General features: G+C 46.4%; 1 protein-coding gene across 4 annotated transcripts in view; it reads right to left on the minus strand.

The window, feature by feature from the left end:
- THADA (THADA armadillo repeat containing) overlaps window positions 1-20,908 on the minus strand; it is a 1,551,972-nt gene that overhangs the window by 1,110,812 nt on the left and 420,252 nt on the right. For all 4 annotated transcript variants that reach the window (XM_069233992.1, XM_069233989.1, XM_069233988.1 and 1 more), the window contains exon 24: window positions 2,281-2,413. In XM_069233992.1, coding sequence (XP_069090093.1) covers window positions 2,281-2,413 — 133 coding nt within the window. The remainder of the gene's footprint in view (window positions 1-2,280; window positions 2,414-20,908) is intronic.

The following is a 20,908-nucleotide window of genomic DNA, read 5'->3' on the forward strand; positions in this document are numbered from 1 at the left end:
AGGTCCAGTTGCAGTTGTGTCCCGGTAGCTCAGAACAGGAGGACCTTGGAGTTACTTCAGCCTGGGTTGAAGGGTGCAGGTCTAGTCTTCCTTCACAGCAAGCAGGGCACTCCTCAAGCAGCAGGGCATCCTAGTGTCGTATCCAGGAGTATACTGAAGAGTGGGTCGAAGTGTCCTGTTTTTATACCTGGTGCCCACTTTGAAGTGTGAGAACCTTCTGGAGTTTCACCCTACAGAGGTGTTTGGAATTTCTTGCCTTGGTCCCAGTCTGGGAGCACAGTATGCTTGTGTGAAGTTCTTTGTGTGTGAGCTGGGCCAGTGCCTTTGAAGTGTAAGTGTGGTAGGTGACAGACCCCACCAGTAACACCATGTTGAAAGGAGAGAGCATAAGCACTTTAGCACCGACTAGCAGGGATAAGGTGCACAGAGGCCTAAAAGCCAACAAAAACGGGTTCTGAAAACAGGAGGATTAAGTTACACAGTTTGGGGATGACTGCAGTTTTGCCGCGCTGTCTTATGTGGCATTGGGGTTCATCAAAGAGCAATTACTGCAGGACTTAGCTCGATCCAAGGCACCACAGAGAAACTCGATGAAGGTCTGTCGCAGTCCCTACAAGATTTAAAGTCTGTTGTTTGGGAGGTGACATTAACCTTGTACATAGTTTAAATTTTTTCAGCTAACAGGAGTCGCAAAGAAGCAAGAGGTAGTTTCAGATCAGCGTCTGGTGGCGCGGAAAGAAAGGAACGGACGTCAGCGCATGGAAATGGCACCTTTATAGGCTCTCTATGTCATTTCTGGAGCAGAATGGCGTCAGTGGAGAGCTGCATGGTACCACCTACCAGCATCCAGGGGTACTGCTGAAAGGTTTCTGGATCCAGTCTGACAGTTAGGGAATATTCAAAAGGGGAGACATCTGAGGCTAGAAGTCTCTGTCAGAAAAAAATATTAATTTAAGTCAAATCAGTGGCTACACTAATTGTGTTTCGTACAACTGACCCACGCTGGGTTTATTTTCAAACTAATTACAGAATATTGCTTACAAACTTAAGCCATTTTCATTAATTATCTAAAACCTGATGTGTTGTTTCTTGCCAGTAATCCAGCAATGAAATATTTTGGAACTGGAAAACAAATAAAGTGTTATAATATCATCGTTTGATATATTTAAAACGATGTGTTCAGAAATATCTGTGATTTTTATCTCAACCTGTATTCCGTCCTCTGGAGCTGTGGAGGAGGGAGACTAGCTTCATTGTGTCATGTTTGCTCGAACAAACAGTTGATGAATACATCGCTGACAACTATGGCTTCATCCCTTAAGGACTGCGGAGTCTACGTAAACTAGGCTTGAACCAAAATGTCCTACGTCTGATATTTAGTATCTCCTCAAATCCTTTATTTCTCTCAGAGGGGAGGGTAAACTGTTTTTATTTGTATGAAAGTAGAAGGACGAGTGCAGTACATATCAGTAAAGATAAATATAAAATATTGGAAAACAAGGCATTTGTAATCAGCAAAATCTATATGTGAAAGTTGATAAAACACCTGGCTTGATGGAACATGCACGGCTGTACTCAAGAAGGTGTTTTTTTAGTGGATGCTCACAAAGGAACCCACAAGATGGCGTTTCCTCTTTACTCTAGAACAGAGGAGTTCACAAGATGGTGGACAGTGCACTATACAAGCAGAACTCTTGCCACAGCTCGTGCCAGGGGGCCCTAGCATGACCAGGACAGTCTACCGAAACCCTACGCTGCTTGTGTGCACCTCACCTAGTCATGGAACTGTCAGAGGATAATTACAGTCTACGCTTGCCCTAAGGTTGGTGGATACGTATGTACATCTTCACACAGTCGGTACATATACTTCAGAAGGGTGAGAAAAAAAGACTTTGTCAACACAAAAATTACATTGGCTTTCTATTTATTTACAACCTTACGGTGTTTAAGGTGCAGGTCAGTTCTGACTGGCAATAATCACTGGGGTAAGAAAAAGCGTACAACATTAAATATGATTTCAAAGAAATAATCGCTTAAGTAAGCAATTCTTTATAGCCAAGAATAACTAAGTTAAGTGTACAACAGTGAATAAATTGAGTGACAATATCATGAGGCTTTGCTGTGGTGTGTTGTGCTTTGTATCATTCCTAAATAAAACAAACAACCCACGTTTACATTAAAGAATGCTTGCCATTAACAAATGCAAAGCGTCCCGAAGCACTGCAGGTTGGTCTAGGCACATTTTGGTGAAATATACAGTAAAGCAGCAGCTGGGTTTACCTGGATGTAGAAGGGGATGCCTGCACTGCGTCTAGTAGCACAGAGTTTGGACGATGGGTCGCTGGATTTAATTTCCTCTAAGACATTGTACAACCACTCCTGTGGCAAACAACGCAGATTCTCATTATTACACCTACGAGACAGAAATTGAGAGGAAGTGCAATTAAAGAGACTGAAATGTCATCTGGGACTTAATAAAGGTGTGTGTCACGGCTACGCCTACAGCTGGCCCACCACTGGTCCAGGAGCTGCAGGTCTTTCATAAGAAACTGCTCAGAAACCACACTATTAACTTTGTATTTTTATTGCTTTTTGTGATGTTGACTATTGTTTGAGTTTCAAATATTACATGATAAACCTGATTAAACTTAAAAAATAAAAAAAACACACACATACACACACACACACACAATCAATCCGCCATTACTCTGACCAGCAACGCATGTGAATCAAGTTCGGAAAAAAACGGTTTATTTAGTGTGGTTTGTGATGTCATCAGACATGCGACAAGTTAAGCCAGTATATAAACAGGAGCTTCCTACATGGAGGGGCTGCGGGTGGCCTGCCCACCTTATGTCAGTTACTGGAGTATATGATAGAAGGCAGATGTTGATGCTAACTGGCGAGTGACTATGTGGATCCGATAAAAGCCACAAGTTACATGCCGTAAATACAACTACTGCTATGCATGGAGAAGTTACATATCTAGGAATAATATAATTTTTTCATTGATACCTCTGTCCATCAGCTTTTTAATTATTTATTTAAAAAAACAAAGAGTACCAGAAGTGGTGGATGAGCAGGCACTGGGCAAAGGTGTGTCTTCAAGCACAAGCTTGCCCTCCTCTCTGGCCGTGAACAAGGACAAGCCAGCTGCTGGCTGGCAGAACTGGTGGACTGGTAACATGATGTGGAAAATATACTTTCAGTAACACCACAGGAGCTTGCAGCACGATACCCCATCCTCCATCGTTGCTCCCTACTAATGTACATTATCACCAACACTCCCCATCCGATCCCTCCCAGCCCTACAGATGATGTCACACAATCGATGGACAGGACCTGAACTCTGCTCACTGCAGCGTGCCTTGAACTGGTAGTAGTGCAGTTTGATGTATGAAAGGTAAGACTTTGAAGCAAATTTTCTGGAAAATCTTGCGGGGATAACACTACAGATACTGCTCTGCCAGCTGTAGAAAGCGTACAATACCGCGTTAAACATGGGGCCCCTGATGAACCTTCGCCCCCTCCCCAAAACTCTAAAACCAGAGTGCTGATCCACAAATGCTCACGCGTAGATCACACATTATGACTTATCTACAAAGGCAAAACAGTTTACTGCTAAAGGTTCTGAAGTGAAGACACCACTATTGCACCACTAGATGGTACTCAGGGTAGTATCGTCTCAAGGCTGAGAGCACCTAAACAGAGGAAGAAGAGGGTAGATAACCAGAGAGAGAAGAGGGCAGATAACCAGAGGAAGACGGGGACAGATAACCAGAGAAAGACGGGGACAGATAACCAGAGAAAGACGGGGACAGATAACCAGAGAAAGACGGGGACAGATAACCAGAGAAAGACGAGGACAGATAACCAGAGCAAGATGAGGACAGATAACCAGACAAAGAAAGAAACCAGACAAAGAAAGATCGTAGAAAACCAGAGGTAGCAGAGGGAAGATAACCAGAGAAAGAAGAGGGTAGATAAACAGTGGATGAAGAGGGCACCTAACCAGAGGAAGATGAGGACAGGTAACCAGCCGAAGAAGATTGTAGACAACAAGAGGTAGCAGAGGGAAGATAACCAGAGGAAGAAGAGGGTAGATAACCAGAGAGAGAAGAGGGCAGATAACCAGAGGAAGACAAAGGCAGATAACCAGAGGAAGACAAAGACAGATAACCAAAGAAAGAAGAGGACAGATAACCAGAGAAAGACGGGGACAGATAACCAGAGAAAGACGGGGACAGATAACCAGAGAAAGACGGGGACAGATAACCAGAGAAAGACGGGGACAGATAACCAGAGCAAGACGAGGACAGATAACCAGAGCAAGATGAGGACAGATAACCAGACAAAGAAAGAAACCAGACAAAGAAAGATCGTAGAAAACCAGAGGTAGCAGAGGGAAGATAACCAGAGAAAGAAGAGGGTAGATAAACAGTGGATGAAGAGGGCACCTAACCAGAGGAAGATGAGGACAGGTAACCAGCCGAAGAAGATTGTAGACAACAAGAGGTAGCAGAGGGAAGATAACCAGAGGAAGAAGAGGGTAGATAACCAGAGAGAGAAGAGGGCAGATAACCAGAGGAAGACAAAGGCAGATAACCAGAGGAAGACAAAGACAGATAACCAAAGAAAGAAAAGGACAGATAACCAGAGAAAGACGGGGACAGATAACCAGAGAAAGACGGGGACAGATAACCAGAGAAAGACGGGGACAGATAACCAGAGAAAGACGGGGACAGATAACCAGAGCAAGACGAGGACAGATAACCAGAGCAAGATGAGGACAGATAACCAGACAAAGAAAGAAACCAGACAAAGAAAGATCGTAGAAAACCAGAGGTAGCAGAGGGAAGATAACCAGAGAAAGAAGAGGGTAGATAAACAGTGGATGAAGAGGGCACCTAACCAGAGGAAGATGAGGACAGGTAACCAGCCGAAGAAGATTGTAGACAACAAGAGGTAGCAGAGGGAAGATAACCAGAGGAAGAAGAGGGTAGATAAACAGTGGATGAAGAGGGCACTTAATTAGAGGAAGATGAGGACTCGTTACCAGACAAAGAAGATCGTAAACACCCAGAGGTAGCAAAGGGAAGATAGCTAGAGAAAGAAGAGGGTAGATAACCAGAGGGAGAGGCAAGATAAACACTGGATGAAGAAAGCACCTAACCAGAGGAAGAAGAGGGCACCTAACCAGAGGAAGATGAGGACAGGTAACCAGAGGAAGAACGGGTACTTGACCTGAGGAAGAGGAGGGGACCTAACCGAGGAAGATAAGGGCAGATAATGAGAGGTAGAAGAGATAAGATAACCACAGAAAGAATAGGGCAGATAGCTAGAGGCAGAAGAAGGCAGGTAAACAGCGGTAGAAGAGGAAACCTAGACGATGGAAGAAGATGGCACCTAACCAGAGGAAGATGTGGGCAGACAGCCAGGGAAAGAAGCAGTGCCTTCATGTGTCGTACAATTCAAGCACAGCACCTGGCTCGAGGCACAGCGTTAGCATCTTGGAGTGGTATCTTTCTGTTACAACAAATTGTAAATATACTTGACTGAAGGTATTCAGAGAGATCTTCCAATATATTCGAAACTGTGTTAACTTTTTTTAGCATTCTTATTTGACCCCTTCTCTTTAAAGAATGCTACATTTACAATTATTACAATCTACGACTGCAAGAAGGGAGTGTAGGAGGCTGGACTGGCTTGTAGTGAGTACCAAGGGGTACTTGCACCTTGCACCAGGCCCAGTTATCCCTTATTAGTGTATAGGGTGTCTAGCAGCTTAGGCTGATAGATAATGGTAGCTTAGCAAAGCAGCTCAGGCTGAACTAGGAGACGTGTGAAGCTACTACAGTACCACTTAGTGTCATATGCACAATATCATAAGAAAACACAATACACAGTTATACTAAAAATAAAGGTACTTTATTTTTATGACAATATGCCAAAGTATCTTAGAGTGTACCCTCAGTGAGAGGATAGGAAATATACACAAGATATATATACACAATAGCAAAAATATGCAGTATAGTCTTAGAAAACAGTGCAAACAATGTATAGTTACAATAGGATGCAATGGGGAAACATAGGGATAGGGGCAACACAAACCATATACTCCAGAAGTGGAATGCGAACCACGAATGGACCCCAAACCTATGTGACCTTGTAGAGGGTCGTTGGGACTATTAGAAAATAGTGAGAGTTAGAAAAATAACCCTCCCCAGGACCCTGAAAAGTGAGTGCAAAGTGCACCAAAGTTCCCCTAAGGACAAAATAGTCGTGTTAGAGGGAGAATGCAAGGAAAACACAAATCAGCAATGCAACAACGATGGATTCCTGTCTGAAGGTACCTGTGGAACAAGGGGACCAAGTCCAAAAGTCACAAGCAGCTCGGAGATGGGCAGATGCCCAAGAAATGCCAGCGGTTGGTGCAAAGAAGCTCTTTCTAGGCTGAAGAACTGTGAATACTGCAGGAACGACAAGGGCTAGAGACTTCCCCTTTGGAGGATGGATCCCCCACGCCTTGGAGATTCGTGCAGAAGTGTTTTCCCGCCGGATGGACGCCAACAAGCCTTGCTACACGCAAATCGTGCGTTTGGCGTTTTTGGACGCTGCTGGGGCCCAGGAGGGACCAGAAGGTCGCAAATTGGACCTGCAGAGAGAGGGGACGTCGCGCAAGACAAAGAGCCCTCACTGAAGCAGGTAGCACCCGGAGAAGTGCCAGAAACAGGCACTACGAGGATGCGTGAAACGGTGCTCGCCGAAGTTGCACAAAGGAGTCCCACGTCGCCGGAGACCAACTTAGAAAGTCGTGCAATGCAGGTTAGAGTGCCGTGGACCCAGGCTTGGCTGTGCACACAGGATTTCCGCCGGAAGTGCACAGGGGCCGGAGAAGCTTGCAAAGTCGCGGTTCCCAGCAATGCAGCCCAGCGAGGTGAGGCAAGGACTTACCTCCACCAAACTTGGGCTGAAGAGTCACTGGACTGTGGGGGTCACTTGGACGGTGTCGCTGGATTCGAGGGACCTCGCTCGTCGTGCTGAGAGGAGACCCAAGGGACCGGAGATGCAGCTTTTTGGTGCCTGCGGTTGCAGGGGGAAGATTCCGTCGACCCACGGGAGATTTCTTCGGAGCTTCTGGTGCAGAGAGGAGGCAGACTACCCCCACAGCATGCACAAGCAGGAAAACAGTCGAGAAGGCGGCAGGATCAGCGTTACAGAGTTGCAGTAGTCGTCTTTGCTACTATGTTGCAGGTTTGCAGGCTTCCAGCGCGGTCAGCGGTCGATTCCTTATCAGAAGGTGAAGAGGGAGATGCAGAGGAACTCGGCTGAGCTCATGCATTCGTTATCTAAAGTTTCCCCAGAGACAGAGACCCTAAATAGCCAGAAAAGAGGGTTTGGCTACCTAGGAGAGAGGAAAGGCTACTAACACCTGAAGGAGCCTATCACAAGGAGTCTCTGACGTCACCTGGTGGCACTGGCCACTCAGAGCAGTCCAGTGTGCCAGCAGCACCTCTGTTTCCAAGATGGCAGAGGTCTGGAGCACACTGGAGGAGCTCTGGACACCTCCCAGGGGAGGTGCAGGTCAGGGGAGTGGTCACTCCCCTTTCCTTTGTCCAGTTTCGCGCCAGAGCAGGGGCTAAGGGGTCCCTGAACCGGTGTAGACTGGCTTATGCAGAATTGGGCACATCTGTGCCAAACAAAGCATTTCCAGAGGCTGGGGGAGGCTACTCCTCCCCTGCCTTCACACCATTTTCCAAAGGGAGAGGGTGTCACACCCTCTCTCAGAGGAAGTTCTTTGTTCTGCCATCCTGGGCCAGGCCTGGCTGGAACCCAGGAGGGCAGCTGCCTGTCTGAGGGGTTGGCAGCAGCAGCAGCTGCAGAGAAACCCCAGGAAGGGCAGTCTGGCAGTACCAGGGTCTGTGCTACAGACCACTGGGATCATGGAATTGTACCAACAATGCCAGGATGGCATAGAGGGGGCAATTCCATGATCATAGACATGTTACATGGCCATATTCGGAGTTACCATGGTGAAGCTACATATAGGTAGTGACCTATATGTAGTGCACGCGTGTAATGGTGTCCCCGCACTCACAAAGTTCAGTGAATTGGCTCTGAACAATGTGGGGGCACCTTGGCTAGTGCCAGGGTGCCCTCACACTAAGTAACTTTGCACCTAACCTTTACCAGGTAAAGGTTAGACATATAGGTGACTTATAAGTTACTTAAGTGCAGTGTAAAATGGCTGTGAAATAACGTGGACGTTATTTCACTCAGGCTGCAGTGGCAGGCCTGTGTAAGAATTGTCAGAGCTCCCTATGGGTGGCAAAAGAAATGCTGCAGCCCATAGGGATCTCCTGGAACCCCAATACCTTGGGTACCTCAGTACCATATACTAGGGGATTATAAGGGTGTTCCAGTAAGCCAATGTAAATTGGTAAAAATGGTCACTAGCCTGTCAGTGACAATTTGGAAGCAATGAGAGAGCATAACCACTGAGGTTCTGATTAGCAGAGCCTCAGTGAGACAGTTAGTCACTACACAGGTAACACATACAGGCACACTTATGAGCACTGGGGCCCTGGGTTACCAGGGTCCCAGTGACACATACAACTAAAACAACATATATACAGTGAAAAATGGGGGTAACATGCCAGGCAAGATGGTACTTTCCTACACAACCCCCCCCCAAACGAAGGACAATAAGACTAGCCATTACCTGATGAGTCTTCATTGTCTAAGTGGAAATATCTGGAGAGTCCATCTGCATTGGAGTGGCTACTCCCAGGTCTATGTTCCACTGTATAGTCCATTCCCTGTAGGGATATGGACCACCTCAACAATTTAGGATTTTCACCTTTCATTTGTTTTAGCCAAAGTAGAGGTTTGTGGTCTGTCTGAACAATGAAGTGAGTGCCAAACAGGTATGGCCTCAACTTCTTCAGAGCCCAGACCACAGCAAAGGCCTCCCTCTCAATGGCAGACCAACGCTTTTCTCTAGGGGTCAACCTTCTACTAATAAAAGCAACAGGTTGATCCTGGCCCTCAGAATTAAGTTGTGATAGGACTGCCCCTACTCCTAATTCAGATGCATCAGTTTGGACATAGAATTTTTTAGAGTAACAAGGGCTTTTCAGGACAGGTGCAGAGCACATGGCCTGCTTCAGCTCCTCAAAAGCTTTCTGACAGTTTGCTGTCCATAATACCTTTTTAGGCATTTTCTTGGATGTGAGGTCATTAAGAGGGGCTGCAATGGAGCCATAGTTCTTAATGAACCTCCTGTAATACCCAGTGAGGCCTAGGAAGGCTCTCACCTGAGTCTGAGTGGTAGGGGGAATCCAATCAATAATAGTTTGGATTTTCCCCTGAAGTGGTGCAATCTGTTCCCCACCAACAAGGTGTCCCAGATAAACCACCTTACCCTGCCCTATCTGGCACTTTGAAGCCTTGATAGTGAGGCCTGCCTTTTGCAGGGCCTCCAAAACTTTCCAAAGGTGGACCAGGTGATCATCCCAGCTGGAGCTAAAGACAGCTATATCATCCAAATATGCTGCACTGAAAGCTTCCAGCCCTTGCAGGACTGTGTTCACCAACCTCTGAAAAGTGGCAGGTGCATTTTTCAAACCAAAAGGCATTACAGTAAACTGGTAATGTCCTCCAATGGTAGAAAATGCAGTCTTAGGTTTAGCATCTTCTGACATTTTGATCTGCCAATACCCTGCAGTCAAATCAAAAGTGCTTAGATACTTGGCAGATGCCAGTGTATCTATTAGCTCATCTGCCCTGGGTATAGGGTGAGCATCTGTTTTGGTTACCAAGTTGAGACCTCTATAGTCTACACAAAACCTCATTTCCTTCTTTCCATCTTTAGAATTGGGTTTTGGTACCAGTACCACAGGAGAAGCCCATGGACTGTCAGAGTGCTCAACCACTCCTAGTTCCAACATCTTCTGAACTTCTTGCTTTATGCAGTCCCTGACATGGTCAGGCTGCCTATAGATCTTACTTTTGACAGGTAAACTGTCTCCAGTATCTATAGTGTGCTCACACCAAGAAGTGGTGCCTGGCACAATGGAGAAGAGTTCTGAAAATTGTCCTAGGAGATTTATGCAATTATCTTTCTGCTCAGCAGTAAGACAATCAGCCAAAACTACCCCTTCCACAAGAGCATCTTGTTCTGTGGAAGAGAAGAGATCAGGTAGAGGATCACTGTCTTCTTCCTGTCCCTCATCTGTTGCCATGAGCAGGGTGAGATCAGCCCTGTCATAGTAGGGTTTCAGGCGGTTGACATGGAGCACCCTAAGGGGACTCCTGGCAGTGCCTAAGTCAACCAAGTAGGTGACTTCACCCTTCTTTTCAACAATTGTGTGTGGACCACTCCATTTATCTTGGAGTGCTCTTGGGGCCACAGGCTCCAAGACCCACACTTTCTGCCCTGGTTGGTACTGAACCAAAACAGCCTTCTGATCATGCCATTGCTTCTGGAGCTCTTGGCTGGCCTGAAGGTTTTTACTGGCCTTTTTCATGTACTCAGCCATCCTTGATCTGAGGCCAAGTACATAGTCCACAATATCCTGCTTAGGAGCTTTTAAAGGTTGTTCCCAACCCTCCTTTACAAGTGTGAGTGGACCCCTAACAGGGTGTCCAAAAAGAAGTTCAAAGGGGCTGAAGCCCACTCCTTTCTGGGGTACCTCCCTGTAGGCAAAAAGGAGGCATGGTAGAAGGATATCCCATCTCCTGCGGAGTTTTTCAGGGAGTCCCATAATCATGCCTTTGAGAGTTTTATTAAATCTCTCCACTAGTCCATTTGTTTGTGGATGATAGGGTGTTGTGAACTTGTAAGTTACACCACACTCCTTCCACATGGCCTTTAAGTATGCAGACATGAAATTGCTTCCTCTGTCTGATACTACTTCCTTTGGGAAGCCCACCCTGGAAAATATTCCCAGGAGGGCCTTTGCCACTGCAGGAGCTGTAGTGGTCCTTAAAGGAATAGCTTCAGGATACCTTGTGGCATGGTCCACTACCACTAAGATAAACCTATTGCCTGAAGCAGTAGGAGGGTCAAGGGGGCCAACTATGTCAACCCCTACCCTTTCAAAGGGAACCCCAACCACAGGCAGTGGGATAAGGGGTGCCTTTGGAGTGCTACCTGTCTTGCCACTGGCTTGACAGGTTTCACAGGACTTACAAAAATCTTTTGTGTCCTCAGACATCCTAGGCCAATGAAACAGTGGTACCAATCTGTCCCAAGTTTTCATTTGACCCAGGTGCCCAGCTAAGGGAATGTCATGTGCCAGTGTTAGGAGGAACTTTCTGTACTCCTGAGGAATCACTAATCTCCTGGCAGCTCCAGGTTTAGGATCCCTTTGCTCAGTGTACAAGAGGTTGTCCTCCCAGTAAACTCTGTGTGAGTCACTGACATCCCCATTAGCCTGTTTGACAGCTTGCTGTCTGAGACCCTCTAATGTGGGACAGGTTTGCTGTGCCACACTCAGCTCCTCTCTGGCAGGCCCCCCTTCACCCAAAAGCTCAGCAGTGTCTGCTTCCAGCTCCTCTGGTGTAGGTTCTGCACAGGGAGGGAATTCTTCTTCCTCAGAATTAGAATCCACTGTAGAGGGAGGGATAGTAGGAAGTGGTTTGCTTCTACTAGCCCTAGCTTTAGGGAGCACTTGGTCCATTGTTCCAGGATCCAAGCTTCCCTGTCCTTTTTGCTTTTTGGCCTGAGCCCTTGTCAAAGCAAAAATATGCCCTGGGATGCCCAGCATTGCTGCATGGGCCTCCAACTCCACATCTGACCAAGCTGATGTCTCCAAATCGTTCCCTAATAGACAGTCTACAGGTAAATCTGAAGCTACCACAACTTTCTTTGGACCAGATACCCCCCCCCAGTTGAGATTTACAACAGCCATGGGGTGGCTTTGTGTTATGTTGTGAGCATCGGTTACTTGGTACTGGTGTCCAAGTATGTGTTGTTCAGGGTGTACCAGTTTCTCAATCACCATTGTGACACTGGCACCTGTGTCCCTGTAGGCCTGGACCTCAACACCATTTATTAGGGTTAGTTGCTTGTACTTCTCCAAGTTATGGGGGCAAGCAACCAAAGTGGCTAAGTCAATAGCCCCTTCAGAGACTAAAGTAGCCTCTGTGGTCTCCCTAATCAGACCAACCCCAACTAAATTACCAAAAGTGAGCCCAGCTACTCCCTTGGATTGGCTATTAGTAGGTTTGCTCCCACCACCACTGCTATTAGTAGGGACACTAGGTGTAGCAGTAGGGGTTGTAGTGGTAGGAGCTGTGGTGCCTTTCTTTGGACAACTGGGATCTGTTGTCCAATGGCCTTTTATCTTACATAAATAGCACCATGGTTTCTTTTCCTTGTTCTGATTAGAGGAGGGTTTGGGCCCACCACCCCCACCAGAGTGTTTTTGTGGGCCTGATGAAGACTCATTTTTAGATTTGTCCCCACCCTTGTCAGAAGACTTACCATCCTTCTTTTTGTTGCCATCTTTGTCACCCCCTGTATGAACTTTTCTGTTCACTCTTGTTCTGACCCATTTGTCTGCCTTCTTTCCCAATTCTTGGGGAGAGGTCAGATCAGAGTCCACCAAGTACTGGTGCAACAAATCAGACACACAATTATTAAGAATATGCTCTCTCAGGATTAAGTTATACAGGCTGTCATAATCAGTAACTTTACTGCCATGTAACCACCCCTCCAAGGCCTTCACTGCCTGGTCAATGAAATCAACCCAGTCTTGTGAAGACTCCTTTTTGGTCTCTCTGAACTTGATCCTGTACTGTTCAGTGGTTAAGCCATAACCATCCAGGAGTGCATTCTTAAGAACTTGGAAATTATTGGCATCATTTTCTTTCACTGTAAGGAGCCTATCCCTACCTTTTCCACTAAATGATAGCCATAGGATAGCAGCCCACTGCTTTTGAGGGACATCCTGTACAGCACAGGCCCTCTCAAGTGCAGCAAACCACTTGTTAATGTCATCCCCCTCCTTATAAGGGGGAACTATCTTGTGCAGATTCCTGGAATCATGCTCTTTTGCAGGATGACTATGGGGAATACTGCTGCTGCCACCATGGGTATCTAAACCCAACTTCTGTCTTTCCCTCTCTGTTTCTAAAGACTGTCTATCCAAATCCAGCTGTTGCTTCTTGAGCTTCAGTCTGGTTTGTTCCACTCTCAATCTATTGAGCTCCCTTTCTAACAATCTGTCATCAGGGTGGGTGGGAGGGACATTTCTAGATACAGAGGTATGATGGGAATGAACAGAAGGAGACCTGTCCCTTACAGAGGGCACCCTAACAGCTTGGCTACCAGCATAATGTGAGAGCACATCATCAGTATGATGTGATTCAACCTCTGTACCAACTATGCTAGACTGTCTAGTAATGGGCAGGCTGAGAAGTGTCTTTCCTGAACCTTTTCCTGGGGGAGTCCCTGGATCAGATTGAGAACCATTAGCTACTTTTTCTACAGATTGGGCACTTATGGCCTTATCCTGTACTCTAAGCATATTAATTAACAGTTCTAAGGAAGGATTCTTCCCTACACTCAAACCTCTCTCTATGCAGAGACTCCTTGCTCCTTTCCAGCTAAGGTGATCATATGCAAGTTTGGACAGTTCAACATGTTTTCCTGTGCCAGACATTTTTTTAGAGAGAGTTAAAGTGATAGAAAAAGAGAAAAAAGTTTTCAGAACTTTTTGGAAAGACAGAAAAAACTTTTTAAACTTTTAAGAACTTTTTGAAAGTTTAGTAGTACTTTTCAGCACTTAGAAAAGAGTGAAAAGAGGAAATGCAAAACTTTTTGGCTATGTGTATATACACTGACCTTGTTTAGTATATTTTTCTCTTATGAAAAGTACAATGACAAGAGTGGTAAGTAGTCTCAAGCACTTATCCCACCACTGCACAACCAATGTAGGAGGCTGGACTGGCTTGTAGTGAGTACCAAGGGGTACTTGCACCTTGCACCAGGCCCAGTTATCCCTTATTAGTGTATAGGGTGTCTAGCAGCTTAGGCTGATAGATAATGGTAGCTTAGCAAAGCAGCTCAGGCTGAACTAGGAGACGTGTGAAGCTACTACAGTACCACTTAGTGTCATATGCACAATATCATAAGAAAACACAATACACAGTTATACTAAAAATAAAGGTACTTTATTTTTATGACAATATGCCAAAGTATCTTAGAGTGTACCCTCAGTGAGAGGATAGGAAATATACACAAGATATATATACACAATAGCAAAAATATGCAGTATAGTCTTAGAAAACAGTGCAAACAATGTATAGTTACAATAGGATGCAATGGGGAAACATAGGGATAGGGGCAACACAAACCATATACTCCAGAAGTGGAATGCGAACCACGAATGGACCCCAAACCTATGTGACCTTGTAGAGGGTCGTTGGGACTATTAGAAAATAGTGAGAGTTAGAAAAATAACCCTCCCCAGGACCCTGAAAAGTGAGTGCAAAGTGCACCAAAGTTCCCCTAAGGACAAAATAGTCGTGTTAGAGGGAGAATGCAAGGAAAACACAAATCAGCAATGCAACAACGATGGATTCCTGTCTGAAGGTACCTGTGGAACAAGGGGACCAAGTCCAAAAGTCACAAGCAGCTCGGAGATGGGCAGATGCCCAAGAAATGCCAGCGGTTGGTGCAAAGAAGCTCTTTCTAGGCTGAAGAACTGTGAATACTGCAGGAACGACAAGGGCTAGAGACTTCCCCTTTGGAGGATGGATCCCCCACGCCTTGGAGATTCGTGCAGAAGTGTTTTCCCGCCGGATGGACGCCAACAAGCCTTGCTACACGCAAATCGTGCGTTTGGCGTTTTTGGACGCTGCTGGGGCCCAGGAGGGACCAGAAGGTCGCAAATTGGACCTGCAGAGAGAGGGGACGTCGCGCAAGACAAAGAGCCCTCACTGAAGCAGGTAGCACCCGGAGAAGTGCCAGAAACAGGCACTACGAGGATGCGTGAAACGGTGCTCGCCGAAGTTGCACAAAGGAGTCCCACGTCGCCGGAGACCAACTTAGAAAGTCGTGCAATGCAGGTTAGAGTGCCGTGGACCCAGGCTTGGCTGTGCACACAGGATTTCCGCCGGAAGTGCACAGGGGCCGGAGAAGCTTGCAAAGTCGCGGTTCCCAGCAATGCAGCCCAGCGAGGTGAGGCAAGGACTTACCTCCACCAAACTTGGGCTGAAGAGTCACTGGACTGTGGGGGTCACTTGGACGGTGTCGCTGGATTCGAGGGACCTCGCTCGTCGTGCTGAGAGGAGACCCAAGGGACTGGAGATGCAGCTTTTTGGTGCCTGCGGTTGCAGGGGGAAGATTCCGTCGACCCACGGGAGATTTCTTCGGAGCTTCTGGTGCAGAGAGGAGGCAGACTACCCCCACAGCATGCACAAGCAGGAAAACAGTCGAGAAGGCGGCAGGATCAGCGTTACAGAGTTGCAGTAGTCGTCTTTGCTACTATGTTGCAGGTTTGCAGGCTTCCAGCGCGGTCAGCGGTCGATTCCTTATCAGAAGGTGAAGAGGGAGATGCAGAGGAACTCGGCTGAGCTCATGCATTCGTTATCTAAAGTTTCCCCAGAGACAGAGACCCTAAATAGCCAGAAAAGAGGGTTTGGCTACCTAGGAGAGAGGAAAGGCTACTAACACCTGAAGGAGCCTATCACAAGGAGTCTCTGACGTCACCTGGTGGCACTGGCCACTCAGAGCAGTCCAGTGTGCCAGCAGCACCTCTGTTTCCAAGATGGCAGAGGTCTGGAGCACACTGGAGGAGCTCTGGACACCTCCCAGGGGAGGTGCAGGTCAGGGGAGTGGTCACTCCCCTTTCCTTTGTCCAGTTTCGCGCCAGAGCAGGGGCTAAGGGGTCCCTGAACCGGTGTAGACTGGCTTATGCAGAATTGGGCACATCTGTGCCAAACAAAGCATTTCCAGAGGCTGGGGGAGGCTACTCCTCCCCTGCCTTCACACCATTTTCCAAAGGGAGAGGGTGTCACACCCTCTCTCAGAGGAAGTTCTTTGTTCTGCCATCCTGGGCCAGGCCTGGCTGGACCCCAGGAGGGCAGCTGCCTGTCTGAGGGGTTGGCAGCAGCAGCAGCTGCAGAGAAACCCCAGGAAGGGCAGTCTGGCAGTACCAGGGTCTGTGCTACAGACCACTGGGATCATGGAATTGTACCAACAATGCCAGGATGGCATAGAGGGGGCAATTCCATGATCATAGACATGTTACATGGCCATATTAGGAGTTACCATGGTGAAGCTACATATAGGTAGTGACCTATATGTAGTGCACGCGTGTAATGGTGTCCCCGCACTCACAAAGTTCAGTGAATTGGCTCTGAACAATGTGGGGGCACCTTGGCTAGTGCCAGGGTGCCCTCACACTAAGTAACTTTGCACCTAACCTTTACCAGGTAAAGGTTAGACATATAGGTGACTTATAAGTTACTTAAGTGCAGTGTAAAATGGCTGTGAAATAACGTGGACGTTATTTCACTCAGGCTGCAGTGGCAGGCCTGTGTAAGAATTGTCAGAGCTCCCTATGGGTGGCAAAAGAAATGCTGCAGCCCATAGGGATCTCCTGGAACCCCAATACCTTGGGTACCTCAGTACCATATACTAGGGGATTATAAGGGTGTTCCAGTAAGCCAATGTAAATTGGTAAAAATGGTCACTAGCCTGTCAGTGACAATTTGGAAGCAATGAGAGAGCATAACCACTGAGGTTCTGATTAGCAGAGCCTCAGTGAGACAGTTAGTCACTACACAGGTAACACATACAGGCACACTTATGAGCACTGGGGCCCTGGGTTACCAGGGTCCCAGTGACACATACAACTAAAACAACATATATACAGTGAAAAATGGGGGTAACATGCCAGGCAAGATGGTACTTTCCTACAGGGAGCAAATCCCAATTATTCCATTATGAAGGCCTCCACTTGGGTTCCAATCCTTGATTAAAGTTTTTGTACGTAGCTGCTTATGATCGTTTCATTTTTATTAAAATGCTGCAAGCATCGCTACACTCCGGGCCCTTATAATCTGATGATGCTCAGCTAAGAGTTTTATTGATTTCGTTTTCATTACAAAAAAAATGAAATTGTGTTCTAGACGACTTACTTGCTCCAATAAACTAATCTGCCAACCTGTCTCTGGATGATTAGGTGTTCTTTTTCTACTAAGCTAAGCGAGGGCCAAGGGAGACTGTTAAGCTCCATGGGAAGATTTACAGGTACATGTTGACAGATATTTGCCTTCACAACATAAATATCAAAAATGAACTAATTAGCAAGACCCAACAGTCGTGAGCTGCCCTGCTGAGCAGCCATAATTTGTAGGTAAATCACACACCCCAAATTGGACATTTTTATTATTCGCCATGTGCAGTGCACAATAATTTTTTGGGATGGGGGCACATGATACGATGCTGTAAGGAAGTCCCCGTACAGACCCCCCTTATTGGGGCCAATAATCCTGCAATTTTCCGAGAACATAACACCCATCCACGACAATCATTAGTGTTAAATGTAATTAACAACGAGCTTACATGCACAGGAACATCAAAAATGTGAGAAAATGCGAAAATGGCAGGTGCGTAGCTACCACTGGTGCAGCAGGTGTATTGGCGCTGGGGCCCAGAGGGGCCCCTTGAACTCTAATAACTGTCTTTTATTATCTCAACAGGAGTCAAAGGAGCCATTTGTCTTGCTTGCACCAGAAGCATGGAATACTTGCTGCGCTACTGGAAAATGGCACAGGATTGGTAAAAACTGCACTTGAGTGGAGGGCCGCCATGCTGGTTTGCAACTGCGTCAACCTCACTGGAGTGACAAACAGCACTATCTTGGGACTGAGGGCCCCTGGAGAGCTACTCGCATCACTCAGGATCACCAAAGCCAAAAGTGGTGAATGAGACCTGCGGGGAGGTGCTGCTGGCACCTGCAGCCTGGGATTGACAAGTGAGGGGCCCTAAGCCTAGTCACACAGTACATCTGTGGGGCACGGAAGACTCCCCTGGAAGAAATAGGAACCAGCAGAGGTAAAGAAAAGCCTGAACGAAGGGCTGCGTGTCCCAGGAAGCTTACTAAAGGAACTAGGCACCCTATTTGGAGTTTGACAAAAAGGGCACTCTTTTGCAATGGCGAAGGAGTACCCACCTCAACAAAACTAAAGGTCCACCCAGCTTCATTTAGAGTTAGGCGGACTTTCACTATGTCGACAGAAGAGACTACTCCATCACTGGCATCCATCCCAGATGACCCAGTGGGGTAAGGGCAGTCAGAGGTTTGGCCATTTGTCTTCCTGTCCTAATCACAGTGGGCAAACAAATGGCAAGTTTACTTTGCCTGTCACCGCCAGGTAAAAAAGGGAAGTGAAAATTGCAAAATGACCCTCACGCCATAGGGGAAAACTCCCACGGCAAGTGGCCATTGCTTTTTTTTCCATTTTCAAAAACAAAATCTCACTTTGGGATTTTGTTTGGAAAATAAACAACAAACTGAAAGCCATCCATCAAACTTTGAGTGCATGTACAGGAACAGCTGCGACAGTGGTTCCTGGAAATGAAAGAGAGGTCTTCCTGGGCTGGCAGACAACTCTAAATTTGGTGGGCGGAGTACCCTCGCCATAGCTGGAGTAAAATATTCTGCAATGGCAAAAGTGCACACTCCATCGGCCAAAAATGATGAGTGCGCTACACAGCGTCTTTAAAAGTGAAAATGCAGAAAACGAGACAGTAAATGCTGGGCATCATGGACAGGAAGAACAGAATACACGAATGATTGGGCTCAGCCACAGCCTCCCTGTATTACAGCTACTTTAAACATCAATAACTGAACATACAAAACTACTGAAATTACTCTCCCCGAGTCAGCCGGGTGATGCGTGAAGAAAAAAACAGTTTAACAGCGCCAGGTATCACAAAGGTCTCACAGATGAAGTGCGGCAGAGGCCACAAACTATATTATTTTAAAACTTGCAGAGAAAGCTCTGACCTCGGCCCCTCTGGGTGGCACAGAGTACCAGGCTGCAGCAGGGAAATGCCAATAGTTGAGGGCCCATAGGTGCGGCTTTTCACCAGCCTAGCATCGATAAATATCGTAAATTACTCATCATGGCGACGCCAAGACAGGAAGAGAAGGCATGCAGCTCTGCAGAGATCACACTAATACACAACTCTAGAGCATCAATTGAAGTAAAGGTAGCTGTAGTGGAACTTGACCTGAACCATGTTACATGCAGACGTTTTTATTGGTTTATCTGACAAAGCTCATCGAATTTGGAGTACCACTGATGCAAGAATTACAACATTTTGGCAAACAGATGGGACAGGATATACAGCAAACAAAAATCATTAATGTTTCCGCTGGACTCACTGAGGTAAGTACCAAGAGACAGGCTACAGCTTGCAGGGGTTCCTTGGGAACAAGAAACTTTCAAGCACTTGGTGGGTGTCGGAGCCCCATACAGAGGGCCACTGGGCACTCCTGATGTCCTAGAGGCCAACCTACTATGGATCCTGAGCAAAGGGGCCAAGGACCTTACAGCACTTGACTCTCCGTGGCAGACATCACCATAGTTGGGGCACTCAGGGCAGGGGTACATGCCCAAAACGCTGCAAAGAACTTTTTCGTCCCAACAGAGGCCATTGCTACCCATCAAGAGGAAAGACTGCATGCACTTAACACAGACAGACTAATAGGAGACATTAAGAAATCCATGGACTTTTTGCTATTATCCTTGGCAGGAAGACCAGAAATAATCAAAACGACTGTGCTGCCCAGATTTCAACTAGAAACACGACAATTCGCACAATCTTACACTACAAGCCGACTTGTAAACCAGGTATAGAAATAACTAAGAAAACCTAGCCATATCTCATACGCCATAGAGCTGATAATTCAAACAGATAAAGGCAGAGGGATAATTCCTAGGCTCTACCCAGCTATTCGCATGGAGATCGCCAAACCCCGTATAAAATCATAACAAAAAGGGGAACCATACTGTAGAATACAATTTACAGGAAGGAAATGTGGGATGAAGCCCTTGCACTCATATGCCTAGTCTCTAGTAACACAAGATTTAGGCCCATACATTTCATTTTCATGCATAGGACATACATCACCCCGCTGATGCTACAAGCAAATGAACCCACAAAACAAATCAACTTCCCCAAATGCAAGTAGCCAGAAGTCACTTTTTGTCACTTTACATGGGCATGTCGAAGTCTGACCAGCTACTGGAAATCCTTTGTAGGCAGATGTAAAGAACGCACACATACAAAACTTAAACTGTATTCACAGACATGTCTTCTAGTTTAGAGGTTAATAAATGAAAAATAAAATGAAAAAACTTCATATAATTTACACTCCTGCTCGACAAAGGCGCATAGTAGGACAATGGATGAGCCCTAAATTACAAAGATAGGAAGACTGGATCAAAGATGTAAGAAAACAGACACTAGCAGAGGAAGAAAGAAAGAAATAAAGAAATTACCCGGGAGAGATAAGGTATACTCGTACGCATGGTATGAACCAGCCAGAAATCTTGTGTGGACTTCAGACACAAGACCATCCTAAGCGCCAAACACACCAAACCTTCCCTCTGATAATAATTCAATCAAGCTTTAAATACTAAAGTATTATTACCGGAAAAGCACACTGAATGTTGCTGTGTTCCCCTATGCACAGAATGGCGCCAACAACGGGAATTAGGCCCAGCACATGAAATACAGACAAACCAAATACAAATCGGTTTTTAAAAAACCTAAGTCTATTTCACAGTTTTTAAAGGCTATACTTTACCTAAAAATTGCCGAAACCAGCAATTCTCTCGGGATGAGACGGCACCTTCATATCAGAATTAAGTCAGTGTT

Source organism: Pleurodeles waltl, chromosome 5 (genome assembly GCF_031143425.1).
Source record: "Pleurodeles waltl isolate 20211129_DDA chromosome 5, aPleWal1.hap1.20221129, whole genome shotgun sequence".
In the NCBI taxonomy this organism is placed as follows: Eukaryota; Metazoa; Chordata; class Amphibia; order Caudata; family Salamandridae; genus Pleurodeles; species Pleurodeles waltl.